Below are 19373 nucleotides of genomic sequence, written 5' to 3' on the forward strand. Positions count from 1 at the left end.
CCCACTGAAGTGTAGTCACTGCTTAACAGCACGTAGTACCACTACCGAAAGTTAAGGGTGGAAATGAATGATACTGTGTCTAACTGAAACCTAAAGGGAATTTAGATACAATGAAATTATCCAAATGAAAAATTGGCCAGGATATTGCATAGTAATAATGCCTGCATGAAAAGCCCCTCGCACTCTGTTGGTGCTGTATAAACAGATATTAATATCTTACAAACGTGCCATGGATAATTAATCCATGTAATGGGCTGTATAAGTACCTAGATTAATCACAAGAGGTCAAGATCTTGATTTCCTGTTGCATCCCCCAAAAAAGTAACTGGAAAATACTGTAGAAAAGTGAGAATTCTTGTAATATCCCTATCTGTAACTTTCCCACATGTGTTTTTGACTATAAAAAAGAAGTGAGAGAGTTCATGGCTTAATCTAAGCCTTAACTTGATTACCGTGCTTTTGAATGGGAGGGACTAGAGTGTGGTGTTACGGAAAGGAAAGAGTAGACTGGATACAACAAGCTGCTTTTATACTTCCCTTAAAAGCCATTCCCTTTTAAATCCTAAGAATAGATCTTGCTCTTGATATTGCCCACAGTTAATTAACGAAATTCCCCTTCTTTTTTCAGTCCAAAATGATGGTTTTGAAAAAAGGAAGCAAATGTTGCTACTCAGGGAAGTTTTCAAGTGGAAGAACTTATGTAAATAAACCGTTGTCACAACTTAAGCCAAAAAAACATATTGCCGGCTAACTTCAGAGTATAAATATTGTTAATCTGGTTTTAGATATTTAGTTGCCATACTGGGGGAATCCTGCACAGCTTGCTTTTAGTTTCACAGTTTTTACAAAGTGGAAGCTTGTGGAAGTGGCAGGTGCTCATCAGCACTAGAGAAACAGCCCCAAGTTGTGTAAGGATGGGCACCCAAAGTTAAATAAATAAAATAAATTAATTAATGGAGATATCCTATCTCCTAGAAAGGTCATCGAGTCCAGCACCCTGCCTTCACTAGCAGGACCAAGTACTGATTTTGCCTCAGATCCCTAAGTGGCCCCCTCAAGGATTGAACTCACAACCCTGGGTTTAGCAGGGGCCAATGCTCAAACCACTGAGCTATCCCTCCCCCCAAGTTAATTTTGATCTCAAACTCTCTGACTCAGGTTCCTCAGCTGTAAAATCTGGGTGGTTGGGGAGGACAGTGATACTGAACATAGGCAAGATCGGAGCTACAGGACTTAAGATGTTCACAGCCACATGTAGGTGAGTAAGGATTTAGGTCAGTGAGTGACGTGGTTATACCAATATAGGTCTGTAGTGTAGGCCTGGCCTTAGTATTGTTTGTATTTTGCAGCTTTGGAAAATGAGGCTCAAATCAAAATGGTGGTAGGTGCAAAATCATGTAAATGAATTTGCAAAGAAAACTTGGATGCATCTTTATTCTCAAAAATGGCGTACTGCTTTAAAACAAAACAACCTCTGTCTGTGTCAAGTTCGGGTCATAAGAAGAGGTACTGTGGTCCAATGGATAGGGCACTGAACTGAACGTAAGAAGGTCTCCCCAATGACTTGTTGTTTAACAAGGTAGAGAGGACAAGGTCAGGTATTTTGTCAGTCTCTGGGTTGTACAAACTTTAACTTGCCAGTCCAGTGAGGATGTACTGCTCTCCCTTTGAAAAGTGCTTGCATCTAACGTTGTCAGTGATTTTCTGTATTCTCAGTGTGTTCTTTGCATTGCTGCTGTGCTCTGGTTCATTAATAACTTAGGATGCTCTTGTAATTTTTGTGCCATAGAACTCAACCTGCCTTAGTGTTCACTCCTCCCTAGCTCACCACCACCACCAAAAAAAAGGACTTGTCTTTGTAGGATCTAATAGTTAAGATCAGACTTTGTTGCTCTCAACTCCTGGTTTGCTTTGCTTTCCTTTCCCTCACTCCATGTTACCAAGTCCGCTGACACTATTTCCAAAATGCTAATATAATAATAATTAATGGAGATATCCCATCTCCTAGAACTGGAAGGGACCTTGAAAGGTCATCGAGTCCAGTCCCCTGCCTTCACTAGCAGGACCAAGTACTGATTTTGCCCCAGATCCCCAAGTGGCCCCCTCAAAGATTGAACTCACAACCCTGGGTTTAGCAGGCCAATGCTCAAACCACTGAGCTATCCCTGCCCCCCTAAATATCTCCTGTTTAGTTACAATTACGCAATTATATACAGACTTATGAGGACTATTAACTTTAGGCCATTAAAGATCAGATGAGGCACAGAGGGTATTAAACCTGCTTTTAACAAGGAGGGAGAAAAAAAGGGAGTTCAAGTGATCTGATACCACAGCAAAGGGGGCGTAAGGATACCTAGAGAGATGAGTAGATGACCATTCTGACTGGTATGGTAAACTGGCATTGGGACAGAGTTCCTGTCCAAAGCAGGAGGTGGAGTCCCACCTGCGGAGATGGATTTGGTTTGGCCTAGGTTTAGCAGAGTCTTATGTGAATTAAGAGGTAGAGCCTCAGGCCAGTGAGGCCACACAACATGGCGTAAGGCTTCTACTAACGAATAGCACTTAGCACGTTCAAAGTGCCTTTCTTCCATACATCCCTAAGTGCTTTACGAAGAAGCCTCATTGTACAGAGCAGACTAAAGCGCAGAGAGGGGAAGTGACTTGCCTGAGGTGTGTCAGTGATTCCGTGGCAGAGCTGGGAGTAGAACACTGGAGTGTTGACTCCCTGTCCTGTGCAGCAGTGAGCACAATGACTCATTAGACACTCTCGTATTCAAGAGAATCAGCTGCAACTATTTTTTCAATAAGAGCTGCTGGGATAACCCTGCAGAGAGCTAGAGTGCTTTATCCATAGGGCCCAGTGAGCAAAGTTATTTGCAAAGTATTTTACTCTTTTATGTGGCTACAGATGCATCAATTGTTAAACACACTAGCCACGTACTAGAACTGATGTGACAGCTGGAGATTCTGATTTGTGTCCAGCATTCATGAATTATGTATCTTTGTTTAATTAAAAGGAAGTGACCAGAGGAGTAGATGGGATTTGACCTAACAGGTCTCTTCTCTCTGATTTCTGATTTGTATTATGCATCCATTACCACATGAGCATGGATGGATAGTCTATGGCAGGGGTCGGCAACCTTTCAGAAGTGGTGTGCCGCGTCTTCATTTATTCACTCTAATTTAAGGTTTCGCGTGCCAGTAATACATTTTAATGTTTTTAGAAGGTCTCTTTCTATAAGTCTGTAATATATAATTAAACTATTGTATGTAAAGTAAATAAGGTTTTTAAAATGTTTAAGAAGCTTCATTTAAAATTAAATTAAAATGCAGAGCCCCTCGGACTGGTGGCCAGGACGGGCAGTGTGAGTGCCACTGAAAATCAGCTCGCATGCTGCCTTCGGCACGCGTGCCATAGGTTGCCTACCCCTGGACTATGGTTAAGGCATTGGTCTGGGACTCGAGCAAACTGGGTTCAGTAACTAGCTCTGCCATAGACCTGTGTGACCTTAGGCAAGTCACATAATCTCTCTGATTCAATATCTGCATCTATGAAATGGGGATAATACTTCCCTACTTCACAAACGCGTTGTGAAGATAAATTAATTGTTGTTTGAGCATTACTCAGATCCCACAGTGAGAGCTAGGTCTCATTCAAAATGCTAACTTTCAAATAATCTTACTTCTGCAAAGAATTCCTGTAGGTTGTTACTGCATTGGCTCCTTAAAATAGTGATCAAGACTTTAGTTTTATTATTTTAGTTATAAAGGGCATTGATACATTAATGGCCATAAGATGTAGCCTTCTGTATAAATCAGTCTGACCTAAAAATGTTTGTGGCTCATTCCTTTGTGCGTTTTTGGTCTCAGAAGACAGGACTTCAGAGACGATACTTGCAGTAAATAATGGAGCATAATTTTCTCCACTGACGTTGTGTGGTACAAACTTCTAGCTAACACTGACTGGGAACCCCATTGCAGATAATCAAATGTTTCAAATTAATGAGTAAATGAACGTATAAACAAAAAACCCTATAGTATCGCATTGCTAAAATTACTTGTATTTATTTCCACAAGTGTAGTTTAATTTTCTGTGGCACTGTACTAATCTATTAGGATATATTTTGTTAAATTAATATAGCTTTATACGAACATTAACTTCAGTGATGAGCTCATAACAGTACTCTGAGCTGTTAAAACTCTGAGCCTTAAGGCCTTGATCCAGAAAACACCTCTTCCACCACCATTACACCACACACACGCGCACACACAGACACACACACACACGCAGACACACCTGCATGCTTTGCTAGATCAGGTATAAGGTTGTGAGGAAGGTAGAACCATTGTAAATTTTAGTAGCTTAAAAGCGAGAAATAAATAAAACAGAGATTGTTAGGCAAGATCAATTTTTTGTGTGTGTGTTACCCCAACATTGGATCACAGGTCAAGCGTCTTATAACAAGGGTTAAAAAGGATTATTTAAGGAGCAGGACTGCAGTAGGCAGACATATTGCACTGTAGGAGGAAGCTAAGCCTCTTAGCAGTACACCAGGGTCTGATTGACTTCTCTGTCACAATCCTGCCACCCAGTTATCGTAGGGCAAAATATTATAAATGTAACCTTCTAAACCAAAGGCTTATCCTAAAGTGACAATCCAGTCCATCCCTACTGTTCATAGCTAGTAAACATAATAGGCTAAATTTTCAAACATGCAGATACTATAATCTGTTCACACCTTTGTACGTATTTTGGTTTGTGCATGCAGTGTCTAACCTGCACATGCAGATTATAGTTTGAGCAAGCTGGATGTGTTCAATAGTGCATGTACAATTTTGCATGCACACTCCCAAAATCTTGCATGTTTCCATCAAGGCTGCTGTTGGTGTTTTTTATAGTGAGGGACTGTTTGATCCTCTAATTGAAACATATCAGACCTGTTTCTGTATCATCCAGCCTGCTAATTTTAGGTAATGCCTTTAGATTTGTCTCTGTCTCCTACTATGTCAGTTTTGAACTTAAAACAAATGGGGATGTACTTATGGATTCTTCATCTTGTTCAAGAACATAAACTCCAAGTAATTTAGCTACAGGGCATCTTTGGAGTTCAGGAGAAGTTTCCCATCAGTAGTACTCTGCATTCATAGAGCAACTTTCTTGTCAAGAATTTGTGTGTTACAACCTTCACCTTAATTTTATGGACGTATAAACTGAGGCACAGACAGGTTATAAATGACCTGCCCATGGTCACAGAGTGAATCAGTGGCAGAGCTGGGAACACAGTCCATGCCCACTGTGTACTGTTAATTCCAGTGAGCAAGTTGGTTTATTTTTATATCCTGCTACAGGGAATAAATCTTTATTTTTACAACAAATCATAAGATTATACCTAGAGAGGCCTATAAATCATGTGGCAAAGTTGGTCTGAAATCCCTTTGAGAAACTAAACCTGTCCAGTTTCATAGCATTCATATTTCTGAATCCTTACTTGGGAAGAAAGTGCTATTTTACTGGGGGAAGAATGAACAGATAATTAGCTGGTGAGGTCATTGTTTGCTTGGGCTCTGTTGATGGGGCAGCCAAGCCTGGCTTATAATGTAAACATAGTGTAAAATGTTTATTGCTGGCTTTGTCATTCTCCTTATTTGTCAGGGCATCTTGATGAGAATGAGAAATTTTCTTGTGCTGCATAGAGAGTTGAGAGATTTCCATAAAAAGGCACAGGCGTTGCTTGGAAGAGCAGAGAGGTTTCTAACTTGGCACCAGTAAGTTAGGCCTGACCTTTTTCAGAAAGAAAATACTGACCTCCTAAATCATTCCCTGTTGCGGGTGGGTGGGTGAAGTAAACTCTGGTGCTTATATTTCACTGGTTCAATTTTCTTGTTTAATTGCTTGTAGTTTCATGCAATTAAATGTTGGAAGAGTGAAGGAAAGGTACCATAAGCAAGTAGTAATATTTTGTGCAGCTAGATTTTTAGGGAAGAATTGTTTCCCCTTCATGGATGGTACATATCAAATGCCCTTTTATCATTACAACAAAACATACCACCATAATAACTCCACATTTGACTCTCTCTCTTCCCAAACACCTGAAAGAAAAGACTAACTTTGTAGTATTCCCAGAAAGTTAACAGGTCTAAGTTTTGGTGTCCCAAGGGAAGTAAGGAATTCCAGAGTCAGACTCCTCACAAGTTCCCCGAAATAGGTGAATAATTGAAAGTCTGTAAAACAAATAAAGGTAAATCCCAGCCTGTATTATAATATTGAACAGAAACAATAAAAAGACTTTGTACATCTACAAGCATCCTGGTGAAAACATTGTGGGTTTTTAATTTATTTTTTTGAATTTGAAGGTTGCTACACTGAGTACAGTAAATTACAGCCATCAAAGTACACATTTGCTTGGGTACCCAGATTTAAAATAAAAATCTTTTTGCTGCTTCTGAAGAGATTTTTGTATTTAGCTATACAAAATAGGCTATTCTACAAATAAACATGCTATGACAGCGGTTCTTTGGGAAAACACGTAATGTTTCTGAGGTGATGCTTGCAAACATTGCTCCTAATTCCATGCTTTCCCCTTGTTTTTCAGATTGCCTGTATTTGAACAGACCACATCATGCGTGAGTACAAGCTAGTGGTCCTGGGTTCAGGAGGCGTTGGGAAGTCTGCTTTGGTGAGTGAGTGTTCAGTATCTGATTTGAAAATTGTGCATTGGAGGGCAGTATCAAAAATTTCACCAGCGTGTCGTTGCAAATAGGATTGTTTTACACTATCGGGACACTTTTGTTACTTTCTGCATGCACAATAGTTGATTGGATTACTGCTACTGAACTGCTCAAGTAGTTGTAAATGTATTACATTTAAAATGACCAAATCTTTAAAGATGGAGGACTGAGATTGTTTGCACTGAAAACCACCTTTGCTTCTATTTTATTTTCAGTTTACATGTATATAACCTAGCATATAAATATATATTTTGTAAATTGCAAATGTGTAATCTAGAATAAAATGAAGCACAGCGTATTAGCTTGAATGCTAGTGAATTGCTGATGTCTGAGGCTCAGGGTAGCTGGCATGCCTCGAAGGCTGCGTGTTTCCCATTGCAGGTGGAACTAGACTGAAACCAGTGTGGCAAGAAACAGCCCACTGGTAGTGTAGAACAGGGGTCGGCAACCTTTCAGAAGCAGTGTGCCGAGCCTTCATTTATTCACTCTAATTTAAGGTTTCGCGTGCCAGTAATACATTTTAACGTTTTTAGAAGATCTCTTTCTAGAAGTCTATAATATATAACTGAACTATTGTTGTATGTAAAGTAAATAAGGTTTTAAAAATGTTTAAGAAGCTTCATTTAAAATTAAATTAAAATGCAGAGCCCCCGGATCGGTGACCGGGACCCGGGCAGTGTGAGTGCCACTGAAAATCAGCTCGCGTGCTGCCTTTGGCATGCGTGCCATAGGTTACCTACCCCTGGTGTAGAAGGATAACTGTGGACTGATGGTGCTGCTCACTCCTAAATATAAGTGTTGCTTCTCACTGGTTTGTGTTGCAGTGCTGACAGCAAAGCCAATGCCCTGTAGATGGAGACTTCAGTCATTTGTTGTAGCTGAGCATGTGGTCAGCTATGTATCACACATCTAAATCAACCAGCTCACTACTGAAAGGAGTAGGCAGGGAGGAACTAGTGGGAACTTATTAAAAAAAGCAAATTCACCCTGCCACTTAGGGGTGGGAGTAGCTGTCCAATTGTTTTTAATGTAGGAAACAATAAGGTGTTAAGGATAGTAAGATTGTTTTCTCTTGCATCCTTTCACTTACACATGGAGATGAAAAACTGATGTACTTGGTAAGTTACTTGCAGAATGCAAAGGGCGAGTGAGAGAAGACATGTGGTGGAAAGCATATCAGGTGGTTAAACAATACATTTGGTTTGATGCACTATTTAATTGATTTCTCCATAATAACCTGTGGTATCATGCAGGTGTAAAACTTTATTCTTAAAAATGTGTTTGTATAAAACCCTATTCTTCCATGGTAACTTCAGCAATTAATAATGAAGCTGTTCCCCTCCCTCACCCCCCATCGTCCCCTAGGATATGTCTGTTTTTCCCATCAGGAATATAATATTTGTGAGTTAGGAGTCCTGTGATGAGACTCTGTCTAACCTGCTGTACACACCACTAAAATGTCAGACAAATGTCAAACTTTGAAGAAGTTTCCTGAACACTTGTGATGTAAAATCTAAATCAGTTCAGTCTCACAGCTTTTTTTATTTGAAAAACAAACTTGTTTTTCCAAATATTTAACCTTTAGGTAAAAGTTAGATTTTTTTTTTCCAGACTCATTAATTTTCATATATTTTCTGTGGACGAATAAACTTGTTTTTTGTTTGTTATAAGTAATATGTATGATGGCCTGATTCTCATCTCACCTACAACGCTGTAAATTGGGGGTGACTCCATTAATCATCAGCTTTGTACCAGGGATACAACTGGAGTGAATGAATAATAATATCCAGTGTATTTAATGTGAATGTGCATGTCCAGTGATCAATAGATATTTGGTAAGCTAAATGCCATTATTGACAGTATATAACCGTACATTGCATTGCATATGGAAATATTGATCCAACACGCTGATAATGGGGAACAAAAAATTAACAAGAAACAAGTCAAGATCTGATGGCATTGAGCGGTAATAAAATAGCAAATTATTTACAAACAGCAATCAGAAGAGAGGTTCTGAGATGGGTTTTAAAATAATACAGTGGAAGAGATTAAAACAGAATAGAACTATGGTATTTTGCTGCCAATAGTAATCTTGAAATTTCTCTCTCCACCCCTCCCCCACCCCCCAGTGACCTAAACTAAAATGACTTATAAAGAGGCTGGTATTGGTATTCAGTTCTGTATTTGAATGACAGTTTAGAATACAATGTTCTAGCACCTTTGTGGTGAAGACTAACTTACAAACATGGGGAAACTATTAACAGTATACAAATGAGATACAATTGTTTTTTTTGAGTCATGACTGGATCACAGTTTCCAGTGTTAGCCTCTTAATCAAAAACAAAGTCTTTGTACCCTTTTTGGTAGTAACCATTAAGAAGTCTCGGGATATAATCACCACAATCTAAAGGAGTTCTGCCTGTTGTGGTAGGGCTTCTGTTGCCTTCTATAACACCATGGCTGATTGCATTACTGATCTCATTTAAAGTGGGATTTCTGGGATCTTCTATCTGAAGAGACTTTTGAGACAACAAACATACAATGTGATAGGGAAATGGTAGAGAAGAAGAGACTTTAAGTCTTTCTAGACCAGTAGTTTTAAACCTTTTAAAAATTTCAAATGGAGGTGCATACTGTATCTCTTTGGAAATGTTAGACATAGTCTGCAGACCCACAGAGGTCTGGGGACCACTGATTGCAAACCACTGTTCTAGACTATAGAATGAGTTTAGCTTTTGAGTGAGGGCGCATGCCTCTCATCTGCAGGAAATCTTTTCAAGCATGAAAGCTAGAAAATTGTTTTCTTGCTACTTTAAAAGAAACCAGTGGGTGTTTTGTACTCTCCAGAATACAGTGATGCCTTTTGCAGACATCTGGCTGTGTGCGACTCTTTCAAAATCTGAAACCATGTATTTAGGAGCAAAAGCATGTTTGAGCCCTGGGGTGGGTGTGGGGGTGTGTGTGGGGGTGTGTGTGTGTGTGTGGGTGTGTGTGTGAGAGAGAGAGAGAGAGAGGGAGTGAGAGATGAGACACAGAGGTTGCTACTATCTATATGTACGTAGTAAGTCAGAGACAGATTAGCATTAGAATTGGGTAGTTCCTGGTTCACAGACCCAAGTTTATCTAGTAGATTATGTAGCAACATCTGATTAAAACAAAAAATCCGGCACTCTGAAAGTAGAGCAGTTCCGAATTTCTTAAATACACCTCTACCTCGATATAACGCTGCCCTCGGGAGCCAAAAAATCTTACCGCGTTATAGGTGAAACCGCGTTATATTGAACTTGCTTTGATCCACTGGAGTGCGCAGCCCCACTCCCCCCCCGAGCACTGCTTTACCGCGTTATATCCGAATTTGTGTTATATCGGGTTGCGTTATATCGAGGTAGGGGTGTAGTGACCTGCGGAGATCTGGCTGGTCGCACTTGGTGCTACATTCTCCTTATTTCCTGCTATTAAATCACATTAAAAGAAGCTAAAAACCTCACTCTTCTATGTAAGCAAATGCTGTGGTTGTTACAGGGATGCTCTGCAATCACAAATGGGAGAGGAAATATCAAAAGCACATGCCTTTCTATTAAGATATGCTCCATACTATGAAAGACATTTGCAAAGCCCTGGAATAGGTGAAAGTGAACTTCTTCTCTCTCACAGGGCAAAAGTAGAAAACTGTAGCGTGGTTGGTGGAAAAGCATAAGTTGCCATCCAAAAGCCCTAAAAGAACAGCTAAAATATAGGGTCCTTTACAAATTTAAGAAAAATACTGGCTATCCAGACACCAGCCATGTCAAAAGCTTCCCATCCTAGTTTCACTCTGAGCGCGTGCATAGGGGAGGAAAGAACTTCAGTTTTGAAATGAGTGGTATCTCCTTTCTTCTGTTTTAATATACATTGTGGTTGTTGAATGTGTGGTGCACTGTTCTAGTTGGTTTTTATTCGTTTTTGATTTTTATAAAAACAATTACAATTACTAAAAGTTGAATGATTTACAGATAATTTCTAAATCTGTCATTCTGAAATCTTGCTGGATCTCTTTGTCAGTATTGACATTTTATTTATTTGTATTACCTTAGAACCATGGAGTCCTAATCATGGACTTGGACCCCACTGTGCTAGGTGCTGCACAAACACAGAGCACAAAAACCCTGTCCCTGCCCTAAAGAGCTTACTGCATTTTAATGAGACTGAGATACTCTAAATGAAACTTAAACTTCAAATACAGAGGCTTTCACAGATCTACTTTACAGTGTTGCCACCTTTCCGGATTTTATTGTGAGTTTCACAGTATTTGGTGGTTTTCCTGAAGGCCCAGTTCCTTTGTGAGATTTTTGCGAGACACTCGCTGTCACTTTAAAAAATAAGTTTCTAGCCCTCATGGTTGCTGAGAAATTCTTGAAAATATGACAGTGCACCTAGAAGATTCCAAAACTAAAAAAAAAAAAAAAAAAAAAAAAAAACCAACATTCTATTATTTTTAAAAAAAAAAAAAAAAAAAAAGTTTTTAAAAGTGTCGCGCGTCACTGTTAATGNAGTTTCTAGCCCTCATGGTTGCTGAGAAATTCTTGAAAATATGACAGTGCACCTAGAAGATTCCAAAACTAAAAAAAAAAAAAAAAAAAAAGCCCAATAAACCCACATTTTATTATATTTAAAAAAAAAAAAAAGATTTTTAAAGTCCTGGCTCGTGACTCTGAATGCTTGGGTTGGCAATACTGATGTGATGCAGAATTTATACTGTTCTGGTTTTGAAGAGCTGCTACTTGAAGGTCAGTAGGCCATATCTGAGTTTATTCTTGAACTGTTTTTTCTCGCTTTTTTTTCAGACTGTACAATTTGTTCAGGGAATTTTTGTTGAAAAATATGATCCCACAATAGAAGATTCATACAGAAAGGTACAGTATAAAATGATGCTATTTTCTTTTCTATCAGCCGTTTTAGGGCCTGATCCTGTTGTGTTTTTTTTTTGTTTGTTTGTTTGTTTGTTTGTTTTTAATTCAGGCAAACCTTCTCCATGTCCTCGGAATTTTGTCTGAGTAAGAGGTGTGAGTTTGGATCTGTGTTAGTATAGTGATGCTGGCTTGTTAGCCTCCATGCGGCTGGAACCCTGTGCCTGTATAGAGCACTTGATCCATGCACCTGGTTCCCTGTGTGTCTGTAGAGCACTTTGCAGGATCAGGGCCTTAGGGTATGTGCGATAAAAGACCTGTGACGTGGCTGCGACTGGCCCAGGTCAGCTGACTCTGGCTCCGGTTGCTGGGCTCTACAATTGCAGTGTAGACGTTTGGGCTTGGATTGGAGCCTGGGCTTTGAGACCCCGCGAAAGGGGAAGGTGCCCGGGTTCCAGTCCAAGTCTGAACGTCCAGACTGCAATTTTTAGCCCCGCAGTCTGGGCTCTAAAACTTGGTGCTACAGGATTTTTTATCACAGTGTAGCCATACCCTTGATGTAATGCAGACTTAGTTCATGGTATGCTGACATAACATTGATTGCCATTTAAAAATAAATGAATCCGAATGTATCATGTCATGGCGTTTGCAACGTTTCCTACTGTAAGTAAAGGAAATAACCCAAATATCACAGATTTAAGTACTGAGGTATAGTCATGGTTTTTAAAAAACAGACCACTTTACTTTTTAGTTTAATGAGTGTTGCTTGCTTTGAAGGCATATGACATTTTTCACTGCCGTTTTGGAAATGAGCTTGCAGTTGCAAAGCAGAAGCTCTTGTTCAAATCCTTGACACAGAGGCTCGATGTCATTTTATCCCTAGAGCTGCATTCTCCACTCAGATTGATGTAAAGATAAGAATAATTTAGAGATAAGAATAATTGTTGTCACAATTAAAGGCTCCAAACAAGAAAACGAAAGGAAGTGGTGCTTTTTGTGCATGACAATTAAGTGAAAAAATTGTTAAAACCTTAGTAATCAAGAGTTGCATTTTCTGGAATTACCCTCTTTAATCTGAAATGATTTTTAGTAAGTGGAATCCTTGGAAAATTTAACAAGTTTGAGGGTTTTTTTTTTTTTTTGGTGGGTTTGAGGAGGAATGAAGGAAAACATAAGTTAAAGGGCTCTTCGGTTGTAATTCTGTATGTCTCACACTAGCACACTTTTGAGCATATGCCATTTTTTTTCTTAATGTTGCTTGTTTCTTCCTTTTTTTCCAGCAAGTGGAAGTAGACTGCCAACAGTGTATGCTTGAAATCCTCGATACAGCAGGGACAGTAAGAAAAATCTAAAATATAGAATTTTTAATGTTAAAAATGAAGTTGGATTTTAAAAGGATTTGTCAGTGAACTAGCCCTGTCCTATCAAAAAGAAAATGTTTGATCAACTGTTGCTGCACTAAACTGCAGTGTTTTGTTAAGTAACCCAAAAGCCAATGTGGTGAATCTGTCACCCGAACACCGCCAAACCCAGGAAAATTGCATACAATCACTGTGCTCTCGAATGAATTCACGTAGGAAAATGATAAGACATAAACACCCTATCACCTATGGGGAATGCTTTTCACAATGCGATCCCTCTATATCTGACCTATCAGTCCTCATCCTCGAAGAAAACCTGCGCAACAATTTCAAAAGATGAGTCTTAAATTCGTAACTTTGCTAGATACTAAAAATCATGGTCTTAATAAAGACACTGGATTTATGGTTTATTACAACAGGCTGTAACCCACTACCCCTCCTTTTTTGTCCTATGATTATAGGGGTTGAATGGTCTCTTACAATACGTGCTAACTACTTTTACACTTCTGAAGAAGTGAGGTTTTTTTACCCACGAAAGCTTATGCCCAAATAAATCTGTTAGTGTTTAAGGTGCCACCGGACTCCTTGTTTTTTTTTTGTGGATACAGACTAACACGGCTATCCCCCGATACTTTTACACTAAACTACCTGTTTGATCTTGTGTGTAGCTGTGATACTCTTAGTACCTTTCCCAGACTGGAAGAAGAGCTCTGTGTAGCTTGAAAGGTTGTTTCAAGTTGGTCCAATTAAAGATATTACCTCACCCACCATGTCTCTTTAGGGATTGTAGATGTTACCCAGCTGAATTTCCCTCACAGATGGGATATGAATGGATTAGTGTTCCTCCAAATTCTAAATACCTTATCAACTCTGCTTAGGAATAAATTGATATCTTTATAACACGATGCTAGAATTTGGGGATGATCATTTGTAATGTATTATATTGTGGTGGTGCCCAGAGCTCACAGTGTGCTGAGCATTGTACAAACACACACACACAAGATATGGTCTCTACCCCAAAGAACTTGCAGTCAGAGATATGAGGGATGGTAACAAGCTATAGGAGGACAAAGGTGGGTGGGGGATGACCATCATAAAACCACACCATTCCATAAGCTAACAATGGGCACGACTTGAAGGTCCTGAATCATTGACACTGTGTGATTTTTTTTTTTTTTATTTTCTCCTCCCCCCCCCCCCCCCCCCCCCCAAAAAAAAGTTCCCTGTCAATCCACTGCACTTGGGCCTGCTTCCTCCTTTCTTTGAGAGCCCTCCTCCAACAAATAGGACCTTACATGTCATGGCTCTTCCTCAGATAGTGCTGGAAGGGACATTCTTCTCCTCCTGTGGGAATCCCTTCCTGCTCAGGTTAACTGCCCCTCATGCTGATTCTCTGTGCTGTCCAGCTGTTCCATGTTTGGGGAAGCCCCTGTCATCTCCCTCCTCCTAGCATCTACTGAGAGGCGAGCTTCCTGAAAGCTCACCAAGCCTCTTTATCATCCTGTGGGAGGGTGTCACTAAACAAACAGACTTCAATGGTTGAGAACACTATCTGAGGAGGATTTGCTTTTTAAGAGTTTGAAAACACAATTGCTGTTTGTTTTGGGAAGCACTTGAACCATGATGTTGAAAGTAGCCCAGGCAGATAGAAATCAAAGTATGGTTAAAATTCCTAGTGAAGATTCTTTCACTGACGTGTACAAAAGATAGCTTTGGGTCTGACCCTGAATTTCCCAGCCCATTCTTGTATAGCCTTATGTTTCATCACATTGAGCCTTCAAGCCATTTGCATGCAGCAAATGACTGCTGTACAATTACATGTGCTTAGATGTCAGCTCACTCTTTCTTCTACACATTGATGTTCACAAAAAACCTACAAGTGTGTGGCACCTAGGCAGTCTCTGCGCAGTACTAGAGCAGGGACATATTTGCAGATTGTCACTTCTCTGGCAGTGAAATATTTGAAATACCACTGCAAGTGTGTTAACGAAATATTAACCGTATGCTTTAGATGTACATTAGTCCATATTTATCACTGCAAGATATTTATCAGATTTAATTCTATAGCATCCTCTGCCTTTTATTCTTGCTATTTTTGTCTGTTCTTCTAACAGGTTTTTTCTTCCTCCTGAGCGTGGGGCGAGGAAGAAGGGAAGGAATTGAGTTCATGCTTTTATTAAATTCATATGCTTCATTGGATTTCTGTAAGGGATAAAAATGTAAATGTAATGTTAGCTACTACATTCTTATCTCTATTAGAATAAAAGGATTCCTTTTGAACTGTTTGATATATGTATTAAACAGCTAATTAATTACCTTTTAAAATATTTGATTACAGGAGCAATTTACAGCAATGAGGGATCTCTATATGAAGAACGGTCAAGGGTTTGCACTAGTATATTCTATTACAGCACAGTCCACATTTAATGACTTACAGGACCTGAGGGAACAGATTTTACGGGTTAAGGACACTGAAGATGTAAGTAAAGGACTTTTTGCTTTGTGAGCCATTGAAATCCTTACATAAGTAAACAAGCAGATATCTGTTTTTTTGAGCAAGTTGATGGATGACTGAAGACTACTGTTGCCTAGAAATGTTTTTTACTGTATAATAAGCTTGTGCTAGATGTTTTACAAAAACTTATTTTTTTTTTTTTTACATTAACTTTATTGAGCAGATTTTCAAGAGCTCAGCTTCCAAAATTAGGGGTAGATTTTTTTTTTCAAAAGAGCTCTTCTCCCATTGGGAACACAAACAACTTGGCCAGATTTTCAGACGTGCTGAGAACACTTGGCCCTGGTGAGAACAATGGGAAATGCTGGTTGCTCAACTTTTTTGGAAATCTGTCCTTAGTTGATTTTTAACTTTGATATTCTTTCCCAGTATAGGCATTTTCTTTTTTCTAGGTGGGTTATATCGGAATGTTGTTGTTTTAAAAAATTAAACAAATTTTACTGTACTTTAGTTTCTTTTCCTCTAACTTTCCTGCAGCGTGAGGAGGAAGCTTACATGTGAAGAATCATCCTGAATGTGTTGTACCTGAGCCATAAGTAGAAAAGACGTGCTCAGCCTATTCACCAAAAAAATTAATCAAATTATTGCATTGGGTCACAACCTTAGTAATGGACAAAATTGGTTAAAGTGTGTTGCCAAGCTTTCTTTTAACTCTATGTACGTTTTTGTAGGTCCTAAAGATGAGGCAACTAGCACTGAAATAAGAGCTTGAGTATGTGGGAGGGAAGAAGTTGTCTTGTTAGCCAAGCTTCTTACCTTTATTCCAGTTGTATGGACAATAATGGCAGCTTTGAGCAGTCTGTTTAGTTACATAGCCTTAGGACACATTGCATGAGGCAGAGATGTGTTTTGTATGACCTGTTACTCGAGTGAATACTGTTCTGTTCCCTCCCACTCCTCCTGCTCTACCCCCCTCCCCATGAGTTTCTGTGAGACATGACCAAGATCAAAGTCTCACTTATTTCAGTGTGTGTTGGATGGTTTAGCTATAACAGTATAGAAGACAGATAAACAGCTTGTCCCAAAGAGCTTACAATCACATTTGGGCCAGTGACTAGTTTTTAAAAAACTTCATTTTGAAAACATGTTTCAATTTCCTGCCTCAATAAACTGGCTCAAAGTCAGTTTTCTTTCTACAAGATAATTCTCCCAGTCCTCATTGGAGATTGGGGGAGAAATAGCTCAGTGGTTTGAGCATTGGCCTACTAAACCCAGGGTTGTGAGTTGAGTCCTTGCAGGGGCCACTTAGGGATCTGGGGCAAAAATCAGTACTTGGTCCTGCTAGTGAAGGCAGGGGGCTGGACTTAATGACCTTTCAGGGTCCCTTCCAGCTCTATGAGCTAGGTAGAGTAAGAAGCAATGGAAACTGAACAGAAGCAACCCATATATATTTGCATTAGTATCAACTGAGTGATTTTAGGATGATTGAAGATTGTCATGCACCTATTGTAACCTTCTAAGCGATAATGTTATATAGTAGCTGCTCTGGGGAATAAAAATTCATTTTGCACTTGCTGATCAGGAAGTCTTGATTCTAGATGCTGAGTGGTAGCTTGGTTTCTGTTTACGTAAGCAAACTGCATTGCAGAATTCAAATCCGAACGGTTAATATTTGTAAGTCTCTAACAAGCTGCCTGTACCAACCACAGTTGTGCTTTTGTTGTGATCTTTACCTTGTAGAAATGAATGTCCAAGGCATGTAATCTGCATGCATCTAGGATTGAGGGGGTAACTCAGTTTCCATGGCCTTTTGGTCTGTGATCTCTGCTGAGACTGCCAAGAAGGATTTCATCTGTGGTAGTGTTTCTGATGTGTATACCTGCCCACCAAAAATTCATTTTCACATTGGCCACCAAACAGCTGGCAAATGGTTAACTACTTTAAATCACTACTGACCAGTAGGTAAACCAGAGTTTGAAAGGCTTTGTATCCCATTATCAGTTCTCTGGAGAATCCTATGTTTCTATCTGCGTTGTGAAGGAGAGGACTTTAGTCTTTGAGGTCCTCTGGGCAGCAACTTTCATAAATCCTTCTTAGGCCTAGGGGAGGTTGGGTTGCTTCTGTTCAGTTTCCATTGCTTCTTAGGCCTGGTCCACACTAACCCCCCACTTCGAACTAAGGTACGCAAATTCAGCTATGTTAATAATGTAGCTGAATTCGAAGTACCTTAGTCCGAACTTACCGCGGGTCCAGAGGCGGCAGGCAGGCTCCCCGTCGATGCCGCGTACTTCTCTCGCCGAGCTGGAGTACCGGCGTCGATGGCAAACACTTCCGGGATCGATTTATCGCATCTAGACAAGACGCGATAAATCAGTCCCAGAAGATCGATTGCTTACCGCCGGACCCGGAGGTAAGTGTAGACCTACCCCTACTCTACAACGAACAAAAAAAATTGCTGTATTTCAAAACCTGTCAATGTTGGTTTTGAGCATTAAGGCCACCAACTTGTGATTATTGCGGGAACAGCATATCATTTAAACTTGACTGGCAGTTTGTCAATAGCTACTTTTTCAATTATATATTTATCCTGCTGGCTCATCTTTAAAGCTTGTTGCTAAGATTGAATAGAGCAGGATGTCTTGGGCTGTTTCCTGTACGCAGCACTGTTTTTAGTTACAGTGGTTTTAGATAGCAAACTTGAAAATGTGTATGGTAGCCCTGGGAGGAGGGACTCAGGAGTGAAACTTTCATAATGGTCTAAGTCCATATTTAGGCACCTGCATATGTATGTGGCCTGACTTCAGAGATGCTGAGAGCCGGCAGCTCCCATTGATTCCAGTGGGATATGTGGGTGCTCATCACTTATGAAAATCTGGCAACTTGTATTTAGATGGTTGGGTTTATGATCCTAACTTTAGGCACCCAGATGTGGGAATTTTGGCCTCAGGGAGAGCATGCATATTCAGAGTCTGAATTACAAGTGTGTGTGTCAAGGGTCTACTTTTATATATAGCTCTTAAAACTCCTGAGACTTGTAAACTCAAAACAGTTTTCTTTGTCCCTCTCACTATTCTATTACAGGAATCCTTGTTTCCAAAAATCTTAGTCCCAAGAGGGTCTGACAGCTGTGGAATAAATAATTTTATTTTTAGTTTTTGAAAAATTCTCAGCTAATGATAGAAATTAATTATTGGTTGGTCAATTTTAGAACACTTACAAAAAAGTAAAGAATGATTTAAAAAAGAATATACACTGAATTCTTTAGATGGCAAAGGACTGATCAGCCTGTACATCATAGGAGGAGATTATATGCAGTAACCCTACGCCTCTGGACCCTGTAGATGGAGCTGTTCCTGTCATTAGCAGCTTTAGTTCTGTTGCAAGGGGCTTTCTGTGTTTCATGATGGATTTTTTTCACCTGAAGTCTATATTTCTAAAACTTCTGATGGACTTGAAGTTGCAGATGTTTTACAGGACAGTGTTGGGGTGAATGGTACGGTTTTGTGGCCCTCATCATTTTATATTTAGATGACAGGAAGCTGAAATTAAACTCTGACTAATACAGTTGTTAGTAATCTTTTTCAAGGATTTACCCTGAAGGGCCTGAAAAAGATTTTAATCACTGACAACAGAAGTAACTGCTTTCTTTGAAGTTGGATTACTTCAGTCATTTAGATGGTCCTTGTAGCTGAGCCGGGATGCTAGAGGTAGCTCTCATTCACATGTCGTTACTTTATCTTCTTACACTCATCCAGTTAAGAGGGGTGCTGAGGATCAGTAAACAGAGCTGGAGTTGTTGCACATATTTAGGCCTGATCATAAGTAAGCCACAGGCATTGTCTTTAAATAGCCATTCATGAAAAAGCTGTTTGAACAATGCAGTAGGTTGCTCTGAAGGGTAAATGATACCGTGGTGTTAAATGTGATTTGAAACTGAGGTAG

General features: G+C 39.6%; 1 protein-coding gene across 4 annotated transcripts in view; it reads left to right on the forward strand.

Annotated features, from left to right (window-relative positions):
- RAP1A (RAP1A, member of RAS oncogene family) overlaps nt 1–19373 on the forward strand; it is a 71991-nt gene that overhangs the window by 41371 nt on the left and 11247 nt on the right. For all 4 annotated transcript variants that reach the window (XM_034770590.1, XM_034770589.1, XM_034770587.1 and 1 more), the window contains 4 exons: nt 6594–6677; nt 11553–11621; nt 12896–12952; nt 15315–15455. In XM_034770590.1, the coding sequence (XP_034626481.1) occupies nt 6621–6677; nt 11553–11621; nt 12896–12952; nt 15315–15455 (324 nt within the window). In that variant the 5' untranslated portion in view covers nt 6594–6620. The remainder of the gene's footprint in view (nt 1–6593; nt 6678–11552; nt 11622–12895; nt 12953–15314; nt 15456–19373) is intronic.

The sequence above is a fragment of the Trachemys scripta genome, chromosome 4 (assembly GCF_013100865.1).
Source record: "Trachemys scripta elegans isolate TJP31775 chromosome 4, CAS_Tse_1.0, whole genome shotgun sequence".
NCBI lineage: Eukaryota > Metazoa > Chordata > Testudines > Emydidae > Trachemys > Trachemys scripta.